At 39.7% G+C, this 16,837-nt stretch overlaps 1 protein-coding gene across 2 annotated transcripts in view; it reads left to right on the top strand.

The window, feature by feature from the left end:
- Positions 1–11,359, top strand: part of TSHZ1 (teashirt zinc finger homeobox 1) — a 56,914-nt gene extending 45,555 nt beyond the window's left edge. For both annotated transcript variants that reach the window (XM_030478502.1, XM_030478492.1), the window contains exon 3: positions 6,759–11,359. In XM_030478502.1, coding sequence (XP_030334362.1) covers positions 6,759–9,943 — 3,185 coding nt within the window. In that variant the 3' untranslated portion in view covers positions 9,944–11,359. The remainder of the gene's footprint in view (positions 1–6,758) is intronic.
- Positions 11,360–16,837: the final 5,478 nt, after the last annotated feature.

The following is a 16,837-nucleotide window of genomic DNA, read 5'->3' on the forward strand; positions in this document are numbered from 1 at the left end:
TTCCTGGGGTCCAGTATATTTCTGGCCTGGTGATGTCTCTGTCTGCTGTCTCTACCAAGTTGTTGCTTGCTTATTTGTTTGTTCGGGGATTTCCTTACTCCTTCATACCTGCTGCTGTGTACATGAAACAGTGCTGAATGATGGAAAAGCTGAGACAAAACAAAGACCCAGAATCCCTGCCAGTGACCGGGCCACCACCATCAGGGAATTCAGGCTGTCGAGGGTTTCATGTCAATCTTCTGCAGCATTTTGCGTCAAATCCTGTAAGAATCGTGTTTGCTGTTCATACGCCACGCTGAAACTTTGTCTTGCAAACCTGTTCATGTGAGAAGGGCTGGCAAATTCAATGCGTTTTACAGCAATTCCCAGCTACAGTCAGAGCGCAAGGATATATTCTGGGATGGCAAAATCACAAAGCCTTAAGCAAGCATTAAAGGGGCGGGCAGGAAGATAATTCAACAGGAAAACAGGGAGTTGAACAGGAAAGCCTTTTGAATAAGTAATTTGTAATCAAACCTTTTTTTTTGTGGTTTTTTTTTTGTTTTGGTTTTTTTTTTTTTTTTTGTTAAACACTGTGAGCTTTTACCTTGTTCTTTCAAAATGAATAGAAAGTTAGTGCTGACGGTGACTGGGGTATATGCCTTCTGTACCCGTGTGTTTGCCTTTTAATCACCGAACTTTTGTTTTGTACTTCACTATTAGTTAGTGATGCAAATGGAGGCTGAAATCCATGTGCCTGCTGAAGTCACTTCTCTAGGAGCCCCAGGCACCCTGGGCCTACAGTCTTTGTCATCCTGATCTCTGGTGCTCTCAATAATGCAGCAAGCCTTTGCTCCACCAAAGCGTCACCTGTCTAGGTGAGTCGTGCCATCTCCTATCTGAAGTGACAGCCATCTTTGAGTACCAGCATCTTAACTGACTTCTCTTTCATCATCCATGTTAGAGAAATAACATTTTCGACAAGGTGTTGGGTTTTCCCCCCCCTTTTCTTTATTCTTTCCCCAGCCCCCCCCTTCACCCCTTAGTTAGAGCACCTGATCAAAAAATTATTTCTGACAAAGATTTCCTGCTCCAAATTAAATGAGCTCAAGGAGACGGAGCATTTTCACGCAGAAAGAAAGTGAAACGTTGATGTTGGAAGTTAATGAATCTGGGAGCAGAGAGAACATTATTGAGACTGGATAATATGATCTAACAGCTTTTCCTCTTCTTATCCGCCCCGTAAAGAATGTATGGAAGTCAGTTATGTGGCATGATTCTAACATCTGTCCTACCCCGTAATGGTAATTTGTATAAGTAATGGAAACAGGTTAAATACTTCCATTCTAATGTTGCCAGCAGGGATGAAAATGAACATTTCAATGAAATAATCTCGACGGAGCAGGGAGAGGAGAGGTGGATGGACTGATTCATCTCCTGCTCTCTTTGGTGATCTGAACACTAATGAGAATGCTTGAATGTATAGTTTATCAGATAGAAGGGGAAGAGCAAGTAAATTTCTCAGATTAGAATCACTGTGAAAATATACCCGCATGCAAACTGCTTCATTCTCCAGTTGCCAGCATTGGCTAATAATTTGCAGCATTCATTTTAAAGGGGATAGGGGAAAGAAGAGAAGGAGGTGAAGAATCTTTTTTGTTGGTTTTTAATGGGATGCCTTTAAGGGTTATCATTCAACCTGCTAGAAGCACGGAGGTTGTTCTTGTTACAGTACCTTATCTACTTTTCAGACCCATTGCATTAGAATTAGAGGATAGGCAGTTTCTAGTATTTTACCCCTCATTTTGCTGCAATTAGAAATGAAAGACACAAGCCACTGTAGTAAGGTTATTTGGTTGTCTGATAGCCTGTGCTGCTTCTTAGCCATTGTCATAACTAAGCCATATTTTTCCACTGTAGTGACATCGTAATACAGACACACACACACAGTTTTGTAGCAGCTGTGCCAGAATTTTGTATGAACATTTGTATATACTAATATAGAAAATGCACAAATCTTCCAGCGGGCATTTTAACCTCTCACTATGTGAGATTTTTAATTCTTCTGTAAAACTCTCATGACTCTGTATTCTGGAAACATATCTATAAATGTTGTTTTTTCCTCTCCCTCTCGTTTTTCTATAATGAGGGAGATGTGCGGCTATAGGTTGTCTTCTCTATCTGTGCTTTTTTTGCCCAAGATTGAAATGTGTTCTTGTGTGCAGTGGAAGTCATCCCCAGCCTAGAGTGCAGTTTGTGCAAGGTGACAGTGTGGGCTGTGAAAACTTCTGCAGCTGCTGTCTCCTGTTGGCTGGGTAAATATTAGAAGCTGTGGAAATACATCTATTGAAGAATGGCGAACATTCACATTGTGCCACTCGTGTTTAGTCCCAGAGTAGGCCCTGATTTAGTGAAGAATTTAAAACTTAAACCCATCCCTATCTGTTGAAACGATGAAATACGTATTTCAGTGAATGTTATTTCAGTATTCAATTGCTTTACTGACTTGTGGCCTTCAATACTGAGGTGTTTCTTCTGAATTAATTTATTTATTTGGATGATTTAAAATCGGGTCTTGAAGAGTTTACTACATTTAATTTTGTAGGCTGTTAAAAATACAGTCGTTACTTTTTATGCTTTTCAAAATAATGTATTCAATGCTGAATCCCTTTTTGAATGGAAAAGAATACCTCTGCAGAGACAGATTCCTTCAAAAGCACTGGTCCGAGGTTACGAAAAGGGTTTATGTGAGAATATTTGTATTTTTAACTACATCCTTACATTTCAGATCTCTGTCTGCTTTTTCAAACAATGGATGTGTATTTTATAGTGTAAATATTTTTACTGAAGCAAACACAGTGTGCCGTGCTACTCACATGTACAATATGTAGCGGCTCATGTCCACTTAGATTAGAATGCACAGCTTTTAACACTGCTCAGAGGTGACAGTGTATCTATGGGGAAGCATTGGGATCCAGAAGGCACATTTTATAGGGAAAAAATAGTAGCAAGACTTAAGAAATACGAACTGCTCCCCCTAATTTTAAGTTGTCTTGATTTTGAAGCTTTTTCCCCTTTTTCCACTGTGCATTTGCCTGAGTCCGTGCATGCACAAATGAGAAGGAAAAGCTGACATTATGTTCTGTAATTTCTTCATCTTTGGATATAGCTTTTGGTGAAGAGGATGACTGCTTGTATCTGCTCCCGGTATTTTTGTACGGTTTCAGGACTCGTGTAAACCAGCAATGTTTTCATAGATGCAGGAATATATGGAGAAGATTGCTGAGAGTTTCTCAGTCACAGAAAGATACGCTGTCTGAAATCTGTCTGTTGATCTACCTGTTATAATTTAGGGGGAGAATTTGAAAATTTCACACTTTTATTTGGCTTAGAGTAATATTACTTGTCCCTGCAATTAATTATAATAGGAATATTTTTGCTATGTTTAAAATTCTGAAGCTTACTTATTTGTCAAATTTCTATGAGAATTTTAATAAAGCATACATGTTTTTAGAAATCAACATTCTTCATTTTATATGCTTCTGAATTAGCAGTAACAGAAACATTTTCAGTTAGAGAATTGCACTGACCTTGCAAAATACCATATGTTCAGTGAGCTGCTATTCATCTTATAAACATTAGTAGTCTTGAATGAAAAGGTATTGTATGTATCCTGTGGTAACTAAAGGAGTTAAATAAAATCTTGATGATCACAGTGGTAAAAATTAAACATTTTGGATAAATTACTCTTTTTGGTTAAGAAGAATTGTTTCTTTGTGTTATTTCAGATAACAACTGCACAGACATGTAGGTGTACACATAATGTAAATTCTTTTTTTTTTTTTTTTTATTTCCTAGAATCTGGCTTCAATTCTGAAATAATAGAAAATCAGTCTGGGCCAATCGTACATTCTTAACTCTTGTATTGCAGTATATGCTGGTAAGGGAGTGAATTTGATCATGTAGTAGTCTCAGCAGAACCTAAGACTAGGAAGGGAGTGAAAGATGGATATTTCACCCTAACACTCAGTTTCTTTGCTTTGACAGTTTAACACCGACCTTTCATGCAGTTAACGTTTCTTCTGTGGTTTGGCTCCTTTTATTTTTATGGTAAAGTGCAAAAATACAAGGATAGAGAAAAACATGCCATCATAAATAAGTAAAGGAAAATAAAAGCTAGGGCAGGGGCTCAACTAGAGTTTCTTCTTAATCAGATATTTAGATGGTTGTATATAGCAATTATAAAAATACATATTTATGCAATTTAGAATCAAGTAAAGAGATGTGAGCAGATAGTTCACATGGATTCTTACAAAATGCTGTATCAACTATAGCAACATTCATCATCTTACAACAGTTTCTTACATCCATTTATTAAAAATATTGGGATGTGAAAATTAGAGGAAATTGGCATAGCTCCACTGGGGTTAGTAAGAAGACAGCAGTTCATAAAAGCTCAGAATGCGGGCCTCCTCGGTTTTCAGCTTCTAGTTGGTGACTGTCTGCTCGTCATTACTAAGTTTTCTTTTTTTTTTAAATAAAAATGCCAGATGGCAACTGTGCATTTTTATGCAGTTTAGGCCTCAGACCAGGTTTTTTTGGTTTTTTTTTTTTTTTTAAAAGTCATTTCAAAATCAGAAACCATATTCCTCTATAACTGTACTTTTCTGAAACTTAAAAATCTATTGTCTTTTTCTGTTAGAAATGACTGGAAACAGGTGCCTTTAATGGGGCAGCTAAGACTGTAGCTGTGGGAGTGAATTCTGCTTATATGCCTGGAGTTCAGAACTGCAGTGGTAATACCATGCTCAAATACCAGCAGAGTATTTCAACAGCAGCATTACTGCAAGACTGAGAAGCTGACTGTCTTCTTAGTTCTTTTAGTATTCCTGTATTTCAGTCTTCATTTTATAGTCTAAATGCATTTTTAAGAACAATTTTTTTCTGCTTTTGCAATGCTTTTGTGGCATATTCCTGGCCTTTGGCTGATTTCTGTAGTGACTTCTGTTGTGCTTGGTACTCACCAGTCCTTTTAAATATCTTAGCAGACAAACACCTGAGTCAGATGTATCTGTAAGGAATTGGGCCCTGCTTAATACTTTTCTTTAAAACCAAAAAGATCAAATTATCTTCTGAAAAGGCTGGACACGTACAGGACAGATGAAAGGTGCAGTGGGCATCTTAAGGTTCAGCACTACCCCAGTACTAGGTGGACTACTTTCCTGCTTTATCTTAAAAGATCACACTGGAGTAGTTAAGGGCTGCATTGAGACTGAATTGCAAAGGTGAATACAGAATGTGGTAATGGCCATAATACTGTTCCTTAAAAAAAAAAAAAAAGTTTCAAAGAATTTTCATAGTACAATGAAGGAAGATTCTTTTTGTTTTTCAGAAAAGAAGTTTCAGAATATATTAGCAACTGTGTACAAAAAGAAGCTCAATGTGTAGTTACGTTCCCCCCAGTTGAAGAGGATCTCAGCTTTGTTAACATGATAACATGTATTTTCTTCATATCACATAGGAGCAGAAGTGCCTCTTTTTCTGGCTTTCTTTCAATATTATACCATGGAAGGACATAGGCCACATTTCAGCATCACTTGCTACACAGTTCACCTGACAAGGAGGCATTCTTTTTATTTGATTACTGAAAATTATTCACAATCCATGTTTTCTACCTTGACATGCTTATAAATGATCCACATTCCATTATCATTGTGATTTTTTTTAAGCTGCTTTTACAGAATGGGAGGGAAATGTGTACAAGTATGTTTTCTGCTATGTGATGAAAGTGTACATTTATCACTTAGGTACATGTAAGCCACTTCTGTGAATTGGGCCCTTGGAGTAAATGTGTTTTGATGTAATGGCCATCTGCTCACGAATATCACATTTGCTAGTTTAAAAAATAGTTTGATAAATCCATATTTTGGTAAGATCATATAGTTTCACCAGGCAGCAATACGATAGCAAAGTTTTATATTTACCATAGACCAATAATCAAGCTGGGATGATTTTCTTTTAAAAATTAGTCTCTAGCATTTACTTTTAGTTTCTGACTGCTGTTTTCAAACTGGTAAATGCAGGACCCACATCAGATCACAACAGGAGGCAAAGTATATCCTAGCCATTTCAGAAAGCAATCATTGTCTCGCTTGTCTTTTCACCTTGTAAAAATGAAAGCTGCTGTGCTCTCAGATGGACCCAGTACAGCCAGCCTCCAGAAGATCCTGGAACAGGTGACCTGACATACTTGGCCTGTGTAGCTCCATTAGAGTCAGTGACACAGAAATGGCCCTTGAAGCTGTAGCTAAAGCCAGTTTGCCACAAAAGACAGTACTGACAAGATGGTGTTGGTCAAGCCAGTTGTTCTGAGTACCTAGTTCTGAGGGGTAGAGGTCAGCTGCAACGTGTTGCGCATACATAGTGCAGTAAATATAGCTCAGTGCCAGGCCGTTTTTTAAGCTGATAAAAACTGGTTTAATAGGCTCTTTGTTTGATTTTGGTTTTGATATTATGGTATCTACTGTGATCCTGGCACATATTTTACTGCTGAAGTCAAAGTTATTCTTAGGTAGCACTGACAGCAAACTGTAACCAGGACAGAGAATGTGGATTTATACGTGGAGTATGTGAGTAATGGTGAGTTTGGTTTCTGGATGTATCTTCAAAATTTGTCTTTATGGTTACTGTTTTTAGTACAGAAGACAGCAATGATGTAAAATGTGTGTGTTTGATAACTTTTGTCTTGTTTTTTCCCCATCTCCCCTCCTGTATTTTAGCATATGTTCCTGAGGAGGAATTGAAAGCAGCAGAAATAGATGAAGACAGTGTGGAAGATGATGGGCTGTCTCTGGACATCCAGGAGAATGAGTATTTGTGCAATGAAGAAGCGGAGATCAAAGAGGCTCAAAGCTACCAGAACTCCCCAGTCAGCACTGCAACTAATCAGGATGCAGGCTATGGTTCGCCGTTTAGTGAAAACAGCGATCAGCTGGCCCATTTCAAAAGCACTTCCTCCAAAGAAGAGAAAGAGGATCCTCAGTGCACAGACAATGTTTCCTATCCACAGGACAGCTTGGCACAAATAAAAGCTGTGTATGCAAATTTGCTTTCAGAGACTTGCTGGTCCAGTTTAGCTTTGGACTTAAAGAAATCCAATCCAACCACCAGCAACAATGGAATCAGCCAGAATGAAAACACCACCGGTACTGACACCAATGCCAATTCCCAGAGTGCTAGTACTACCAGTACCAACACTAGTACCAGTACAACTACCAGTAATACTAGTAACAGTAATAGTAACAGCGGTGGCTCAGGTTATGACTGGCACCAAGCTGCATTAGCTAAAACTCTGCAGCAGACCTCTTCATACGGACTTCTCCCAGAACCTAGTCTTTTCAGCACAGTACAGCTTTACCGGCAAAACAATAAACTTTATGGGTCTGTGTTCACCGGTGCTAGTAAGTTCCGATGCAAAGACTGCAGTGCAGCCTATGACACACTGGTGGAGCTAACGGTGCACATGAATGAAACTGGACATTACCGTGATGACAACAGAGATAAAGAAGCTGATAAGACCAAACGGTGGTCGAAGCCTAGAAAACGATCACTTATGGAAATGGAAGGCAAAGAGGATGCTCAAAAAGTGCTGAAGTGCATGTACTGTGGGCATTCGTTTGAGTCTTTGCAAGACCTCAGCGTCCATATGATAAAAACAAAGCATTACCAGAAAGTGCCTCTGAAGGAGCCAGTACCAGCCATCACCAAATTGGTCCCTTCTACAAAAAAGCGAGCACTTCAGGACTTAGCTTCACCTTGTTCACCTGAGCCAGCAGGGATCACTGCAGAAGCTTCACTGGGTGAGTCTGCAAAGGATCAGAAAACTGCCAATCCCTATGTGACTCCAAACAACCGCTATGGCTATCAAAATGGTGCTAGCTATACTTGGCAGTTCGAGGCGCGGAAAGCCCAGATACTGAAGTGCATGGAGTGTGGCAGTTCCCATGACACTTTGCAGCAGCTCACTGCTCACATGATGGTCACTGGTCATTTCTTGAAGGTGACCAATTCTGCTTCCAAAAAAGGCAAACAGCTAGTATTGGACCCTGTGGTGGAAGAGAAGATACAGTCTATACCTCTTCCACCCACCACCCACACGAGGCTACCAGCCTCCAACATTAAAAAGCAGCCCGATTCCCCTGCGGGCTCCACAAACTCGGAGGATAAGAAGGACCTAGAGAAGGAAAAGGTGGTGGTCAGTGAAACAGAGAAAAAGATTAAAGAAGAGAACGAGGACTCTACAGAGAAATTTGAGCCAACAACTTTGTATCAGTACCTCAGAGAGGAGGACCTAGATGATAGTCCTAAAGGCGGAATAGACATATTGAAATCCCTGGAGAACACGGTGACAACAGCTATCAGCAAAGCTCAGAATGGAGCCCCTTCCTGGGGAGGATATCCCAGTATTCATGCAGCTTACCAGCTCCCAGGAACAGTCAAACCCCTTCAACCCGCAGTGCAGAGCGTTCAAATGCAGCCGTCTTATGCGAGCAGTGTAAAATCACTGTCGTCAGAACACAACGCGCTCATCCATTCCCCAGGCAATCTCACACCCCCACCTCACAAGAGCAATGTATCCGCTATGGAAGAACTAGTGGAGAAAGTTACAGGTAAAATCAACGTGAAGAAGGAAGAAAAGCCTTTGGAGAAAGAGAAGAGCTCTCCAGTCAAACCCATGTCGCCTGCTGCTAAGGAAAACAAGGACTTCCCAAAAGCAGAAGAAATAAGTAACAAACAGCAGCAGAAGAAGAGCTCTGAGGCAGAAGTTCAAAAGGTCAAAAAGGACAGGCCAGCAGAAGCACATACGCCAAATGGTACAGAGCCACTTAAAACAAAGGTTGCAAATGGCTGTAACAATTTAGGAATCATCACAGATCATTCACCTGAGCCATCCTTCATTAATCCACTGAGTGCTTTACAGTCCATTATGAATACCCACTTAGGCAAAATTTCTAAGCCAGTAAGCCCCTCTCTGGACCCTTTGGCCATGCTGTACAAAATTAGCAACAGCATGTTGGACAAACCCATTTACCCAACCACTCCAGTCAAGCAGGCTGATGCTATTGACCGGTATTACTATGAGAACAGTGATCAACCTATTGATCTAACCAAGTCCAAAAACAAACCTCTTGTTTCCAGTGTGGCTGACTCTGCCTCGTCCCCGCTGAGGGAGAGTGCCCTGCTGGATATTTCTGATATGGTGAAGAACCTCACAGGGCGTTTGACACCCAAGTCTTCAACTCCGTCTACCGTGTCAGAGAAGTCTGATGCTGATGGGAGCAGTTTTGAGGAAGCTCTGGATGAACTGTCACCAGTACACAAGAGGAAGGGCAGACAGTCCAACTGGAACCCTCAGCATCTTCTGATCCTTCAAGCCCAGTTTGCTTCCAGCTTGAGGGAGACCCCAGAAGGCAAATACATTATGTCGGACTTAGGTCCACAAGAGCGGGTACACATCTCTAAGTTTACTGGTCTTTCCATGACCACAATTAGCCACTGGCTGGCCAATGTGAAGTATCAGTTAAGGAGGACAGGTGGAACTAAATTTTTAAAGAACTTGGACACAGGACATCCTGTTTTCTTTTGCAATGATTGTGCCTCTCAGTTCAGGACTGCTTCTACATACATAAGTCACTTAGAGACACACCTAGGGTTTAGTTTGAAGGATCTGTCAAAGTTGCCACTTAATCAGATTCAAGAACAGCAGAATGTTTCAAAAGTCCTCGCAAACAAGACTTTGGGCTCACTTGGAATTGCCGAGGAGGACTTAGGCTCCACATTCCAGTGTAAGCTCTGTAACCGAACTTTTGCAAGCAAGCATGCAGTCAAACTGCACCTTAGTAAAACACATGGCAAGTCCCCAGAGGACCATCTGATCTATGTAACTGAGTTAGAAAAACAATAGCGTCCAGGTAAGCAGCCAGGTATGCAAGTGACCACAGGAACATTGCACTAAACTTCTTCATAGTACTGCACTAGGCCTGACCTGAGCCTCTGAAATCAGTCTTACTTTTGTTGCTGAACTGCCTATCTGGACCTTGGTTTTTCTTACACTTATTTTGTAGTTATATTTATATGCTCTTTGTCTGATCTGTGCATGGTTATTTTTTGTTTCTGTTTTTATTTTTTGTGAGTCAAAGTCTGACCTTTATTTTCAACATCTGTCCTTGATGTTAAGCTATCTTTTGTAGAATATAGTGGGAGACACTATTGAGAGACATTAATTTAGCCGTAAAGAAAGACACAAAGAACAATGATAAAGAGACATCCTAAAATTACAAAGTTGCCATGACAATAAAGGTCACAGAACCTGGTAGTGTCAAGTTTTAACCCTCGGAGAACTGTAATAGCATTTCTGTGCCTTTCCCAGTGACTAAATAAGTAAATAAGGAAAAACAAAACAAAAGGCTTAAAGGCATTTCATTCAAATAAAAGCTTTGTCAGAAGCAGAACTTATTTTTTTTTAATGAATGAGCTTTTTTTTTTTTTTTTTTTTTTTTTTTAATGCAGAACTGATTTGTGAAGAAATTGTGCATGCAGTGCTTGGAAGAAGGAGAGCTGTGTAGTACCCAAGGGGTTAGGAAGCCACAACTGTATAAGTTAAATAATAGCTAAAATAAAAAACAAACCAAGTTGCCACTATGCCCAAACCCTCTGGATGCTGAGAGTTGCCACTTTTTGGCAAAAAAAAAAAAAAAAAAAAAAAGTATGCAAACTGTTATTTAAAACAAGTGTAAAAATGCTTTCTTTTTTTTTTTTCCCTTTTTTTTTTTTTTTCCTGTAAAATACTGCAGTTTATAGTTATTTACAAATGTTAAGCTTTGGTACAAGCTGACCTTTCTATAGTGTGCTGCATTGGTAAATGAAAACAAAAAAAAAATGGGGCAAATGTTGGATTCTGTTCCTTGTAAATTGCCAGCATCAGCTTAAAAAAATACATGTTACATATCGTACCATTTTAAACTGTTCAACTTTCTTTGTACCTTCTGGCTGTATGCTTTCTCTTTTAACTTTTTATATTGTCATTTTATATTCAATTTCTGTGTATATAATGTAAAACCACACTTTTTGAATAAAATTTAGTTCCTGCAGCTTGATATAAATAGAGGAATTTTACTGGCACCTGCATCTTACCAGATGCATGTACTTAAAGGAACTATCTGACAAAAAAAATAAATAAATAAAAATAAAGCAAGCAATGCACTATGAATTATACATTTTGATGTTTTATCATTAATATTGTACAGTACATTTTGGTTCACACAATTAAATCCACTGTTTTCTCAAGTGTAAAATAAACCCACATGCAGTTCTTGATTTACATACATTGTCATGTCGTCATTATATTGCCTTTGAGGTGTTATTCCAGCAATAAGAGGCATCGTTTATATAATCAACCAGCAAAAATCTATTTGAAATCATCTCTCGTGATCTGTATGCTGACGTGTTTCATTTGAAGCCGCAATACTAATAACCTTTTAAAAGAGATTTGCAGTAGGTATGTACTGCGAAAGGTACGGGATCAGTGGGGCACCATCAATTAGCGACGGGCATTCTGCTCATCACTGAAGTACAAGAAGGGCTGCAAAGGTTTCAGCCAAGTTAATTTTCCTATGCTGTATGACTGTACCCGTAGCCATTTTCTGTGTGCGTTCAAAGACCGTCTCCTCCCTTCCTTCTCAGGCAAAACACCTTTTGATTCCAGCAGTTACACAGTCAGAGGCTGTGGCTTCTGCCCCTGCAGTCTGTTGAATGCTGTGGTTCTTGCCTTTCTGGCAGCGGTGAAGACCTCTGAGGCTTTGACACCAGTTTTTACTTACAGTACAAGAAGGCAGACTTGTGTTTCTCTGTACTTTTTAAATATTGCATTTTGAAGTAAGCCGAGTGCTATCATATCAGGTGTTTCCCTTAATCTTTATTTCTGTTCTGTTGAATGCAGATGTCATTTAGAATGTAAAAGAGAGCTGTCAGAGCCTTCACTAATCTATCTCCTGAGTGCTTTGACAGTTACAGAGTATGAAAGCCTGGGATCTGCTATCCATTACAGTTTTTGGAGGGCCTATTAAATATGAGGACCTAGAGGGGTTTGCCTTCACATAGTATTAGTGATACTATTGTGTTATAGATCCTTCTGCGTACGTATGTATATTTCTGTTCCTTCTTCTCAATTCTTCTGAAAGGAATTTAAAGGTAAGATCTTTGCTTCCCGATACAGTGCAGTTCTACATTTAATCTTTACGTTAGTTACAAACCCAGAAATATCCAGGCGTTGTTCTGTTTTCTGCAAGAGCCTCGCAGGTCCAGGTCAGTTACATTTACACAGTATTTCTAAGTAGTGCAGGAAAGTGCTGTGAGGGTTTTTTTAAATGTCCTTTAATTTCCTCACTGCTAACTACCTACGTCCTTCAGGGGATCCTGCCATTTAGACATTTCAGTTCAATTACTGGATGATTATGTACTTTGGGCCCAAGGGGTGGTGAGGAAGAATAACAGTCAGGCCTACGGCTGTAATACAGAGTCTTTAAATAATAACCCTTTGAAGTTTTGTTTACTTTACCACGGGCCTGCAAACATGTGATTATAGCATATGCTGTACGACATTGCAGTAGTGGGTGAAAAGGTTGAAAGGGAGAAATAATAGCTCTAAAGTGGGTTTGAATCTAATGTAAATCCATTAAAACTGATCTTGAAACACGGCATGTAAAGTGAGTTCTCAACACCAGGTGACTCCCTCGAGAGGTGTTTATGACATTGCTAAATCCGTTCAGTTCTGATAGCTTCAGAATTGGACAATCACTCATCATCTGTGCCAGTGTCTGAAGGAAGTCCATTTAGAATAAACTAGCAGCTTTACCTGGCGACTGTGCTGATGTAACACTTTCTAAGACTGAAATACAAAGTAGATGAAAAATTCAAGAGACTAGTGGTTCACTTGCTTAACAAAATGAAGCTCACCAACAGTATGATCTTTATTCTTTGGATTTAATACCATATGTATGAAAAATTTCCGTTAAAAGAAATTCCTTTAAAAAAATAATTGCGCAGTTCAAAGCATAGTTATTCTTTTCCTCAAAATTGGTTTGCAGGTTTATTTCTTCTTTATTTCCCTAAGATTTCAACAAAAGTAGGTTTGTGCTATTCTGCAAGTAGCTACTAAAGCTACTACATGGAAGAAACCACATAGCCTTTCAGGAGCAGTCTTGAAGAAAAGAAATGTAAGAGCCTTAAAACCCGTAGTCCTCTCTGTAAGCCTTTGTACCTATTTTGTGACGTATTCTAAGTCTGTTGTATCTGATTCTTTCCAGAGATGTATAAAGCTTTTTTTTTTTTTTTTTTTCAGCATTAGTTTGCTGGTGTTCACGTGTTTGCTTGTATCTGTTCTCAGGGGCAAAGACCTTGCTTTGTCTGTTTCACAGGTTTTCTGTGCACTTTTCTGTATTGCTCTTTTGAAGCTGATGCAGACCTGCAAATTTGAGAGATCTGTGTACTGCTGACATTAGTCCTGAATGAAGTGACTCTTTTTTTTTTTTGGTCTTTTTAATAGCATTTGGTGGGATATTCACTAATGTCTTCTGCGACATAACTTTGTTATGGCTTTCTCTGGGTAGTTACACTGGTAATAATTACACCAAACATAATCTGTCCTTATTATGGAGGCCACTAAAATGCAATTGCAATTAAGTATGAAGGCATAAAAATATACACATTATCTTGCATTAGACTAATGAAGGCACACTGCATCAGCTGCTGTCTCCCATTTCCAAAGCCATCTCAAATTTGAGTGTGTGATATTCTTTAAATAATATGTCAGGGGTCCTGGTTTGGAGATCTCCAAGGAGAGGCCAGTTTCCATGTGGAGTGTTCTCACAGCTCTGTAGGTGTCGGTCTCCTGGTTGATGCAGTATATTGAGTTACTCTCCCAGCATGAAGGTAGCAGGAAGTGGGATTTCACCATCTGTTCACTGAAATTTAAAAGCAGGGTCTTTTTCTGTCCGTGCATGAGAATAGAATGCTAACCCCAAGTTACTGGCCAGATACTAATCTAGATAAGAAGATTCATCCAGATTTTTGTTTTCCCTGCTGTTCCAATTGAGTTCTCTCTCAATGTTTCATATGGCTTCACACAGTTTCTCTTCAATGCTGTGTATAGTCGCCTTCATCCTACAGGTAGGTGGGGTGGCCGCATTTTGGGATGAAAGATGCTATTCTAAGTAAAAGGTGATATCGTAGTCAAGTGAAAATATCAATAACCAAATCTGAGTATGTTGCAAAAACTAGTACTTTACAAGACTATTTAGGTGATGCAGATTACCTGCAGTTAGTATCATTTATGAAATGTGATTCTTTATCCAGCATCATCATTAGCTCGGGTTTTTTTGACTAGTGATATAGCAAAACTGGTTTTGGAATAGTTTAGCAGATTCTAAAGAACTGTGAACTCTGATACATGGCTAATGGACCTGTTTATTTTCAGACAACCAATAGGTGATAATTAATAAAAGCTATAGACCTTCCCACTGAGAATGAGGGGCTCCAGTTGCTCTGTTGTGAAGATTCCTTTTTCTACACCATTTCTACTTCAGCCGTGTCTAGTGATCTGCTGACTCAGGGTCAGCATGGACAAAATGTGTCTAGTATGTTTTTATTGTAACTACTGTAGTTGTTACCTCTGCTTTGTTCCCTTCCCTGTAAAAAATACGAAATTTAAATTCTATTAGCTCTGGCCAGGTTGTCAGGATTTTTATGGGTTTTACTTCTAGATAAACTTCTTAGTGTAAAAAATGCCGGGGGAGGATTAACCGTTGACATTATTCATTCTTTTTAAAGAAGCATTTCTCTAACTAAATTGTTTAGGGCACAATGGCTTGACCATCAGTATAATGTAATTCTGAAATTTAATATAGTGATGGTGTACTGTAATTGTGTCCAGAGCAGTTATGTCAGCATTGTCTGAAGGTGCAGGTTAAAGCCTGACAGGTTCCTGGCCAGACTTGTCAGATGTAGGACACCTGCAGCTAAATGCCCCATGGTCACTTGAGGAAGGAGGATTGGAGCCTGGTTGCCTGAAACTCATCTGCTCTTGTAGGAGTCCAGAGCTGATTCATTTGCTCAGAACAGCACACATCATGAAAACTGTAGAGCTGACGGGATGCACTAGGCAAACACAGGCCAACCATCAGGGTCACGCAGGTGGCAGTCATCTCTTCTGGTACACAATAGCTTGTCCAAAGCCGCCTTGTTAGAGTGTGTACAAACTGAAGTTTCTATTAGACCTTATCTATAAAGCACAAAAGTGGGGTGGTAGCCAAAGTTCCTACCCAAAAGATGACACACAATGGTGGAATCTGGAAAGAAGAATTCTAAAAATCATGTATTCAGAAATGGTGCCCAAAGCTCCTGACCAGCAGGTTGAGGTCTAGCCACTAGAGCATGCTCTCAGGCACAGGTCTAACTAATCCAATAGCTAAGAGCAAGCAGTTTCTTGCAAGTAAGTTCACTAGTGGACTGGTGGGTGCTAAATCAGTTTGGCAAAACACATTAACCTGCCAGCTGGCACTTCAGTTTCCTTATATCATACTGTGTATCACCATGCTCAGAATCCCTTTACCCCTTGACATGCCTTTCAGGGGAGTTTGGCTACACAAGCATGCGTAGTGCTGCAGTCAAATATCAGTGCTGCTATAATTTCAATAATTACTTGAAATTATGAGGTTTCTATTTTTGAATGGCAGGATACAGTGCTGTATCTTGGAAATAGGCATTGTCTTCAGATGTGGACAAACAGGTTGGGTCACGTGCCATTTGCCACCATTTGGCAGCTAATGGAGACCGTTGCTGTAAAGACTGCCTTTGGAAGTAAAACCCAACTAGGGGAAACCCAAAATTTCTGCCACCCTTCACTTTCCATTCTCCTCTCAGTACAGCACAGCACATTGAAACATGCAAAGAAATTACAGTTTAACCTTAGCGTTTCTGAGTAGCAGTGTTTTGTAAAAACTAACCTTCTTCCAAGTCGTGGTTAGGCTGTTTATCACAGCACGGTTCCAATGTGTAACATCTCACTTGTCACGGGTGCACTGCTACAGGCTCAGTGTCAAGAACATCCTTTTCTCCTCTCTCTCTCCCCAGTCTCCAGCATAGCAAGGAGAACTGGCAGAGCGGCTCTGGAAGTCACCATCCTTCTCAAGGAGTCTGGGGTGAACTGTGAGGGAAGGGAATGGGATAGCAGGGGATTTTGATGTTGGTAAAGGGCTACAAAGTTTTATGTTTTCGGACGACCACTTCAGCATATGCTATGCCTGCCAATACAAGGAGTGGCTCTTGAAACTGCCCTTTGGCTTCAGGGTCTTTGACATGTCATTGCTTAGTACTTATAATGGTGAAAAAGTTGTGTAGTAGATCTCTTCATCCTATGTTCCAAGGGAAAGCTAGACCCATTGTAGGTAGGAGGTGAGGTTCATTAATGGCTTTTCTCACTAGTATAAGTCACTTGCTAGGCATTTTCATTCTGGACTTTTTTCAATTTAAACTAAAGTACTTTGGAAGCAATTTAAGCCAAACTGGAAAAAGCCACTTTTATTCTGTAATAAGAAAAACTGCCCTGGGCTGCTGTGGCAGGGAAACTGTCTAATGCTAACCAGTGTAACTATAATGGTTTAACTGGAAAATTCTCACAGTAAACAAGTTTTAAGTTTATTAATGTGCAAATGCTGTCTCTAAAAAACACTGCAGGCTCAGACACTGCCCACAATTGGTATATTACTTGGCAGTCCAAGGTCAAACACACTCAGCATGTTTG

This window comes from Strigops habroptila, chromosome 1 (genome assembly GCF_004027225.2).
Source record: "Strigops habroptila isolate Jane chromosome 1, bStrHab1.2.pri, whole genome shotgun sequence".
Lineage (NCBI taxonomy): Eukaryota > Metazoa > Chordata > Aves > Psittaciformes > Psittacidae > Strigops > Strigops habroptila.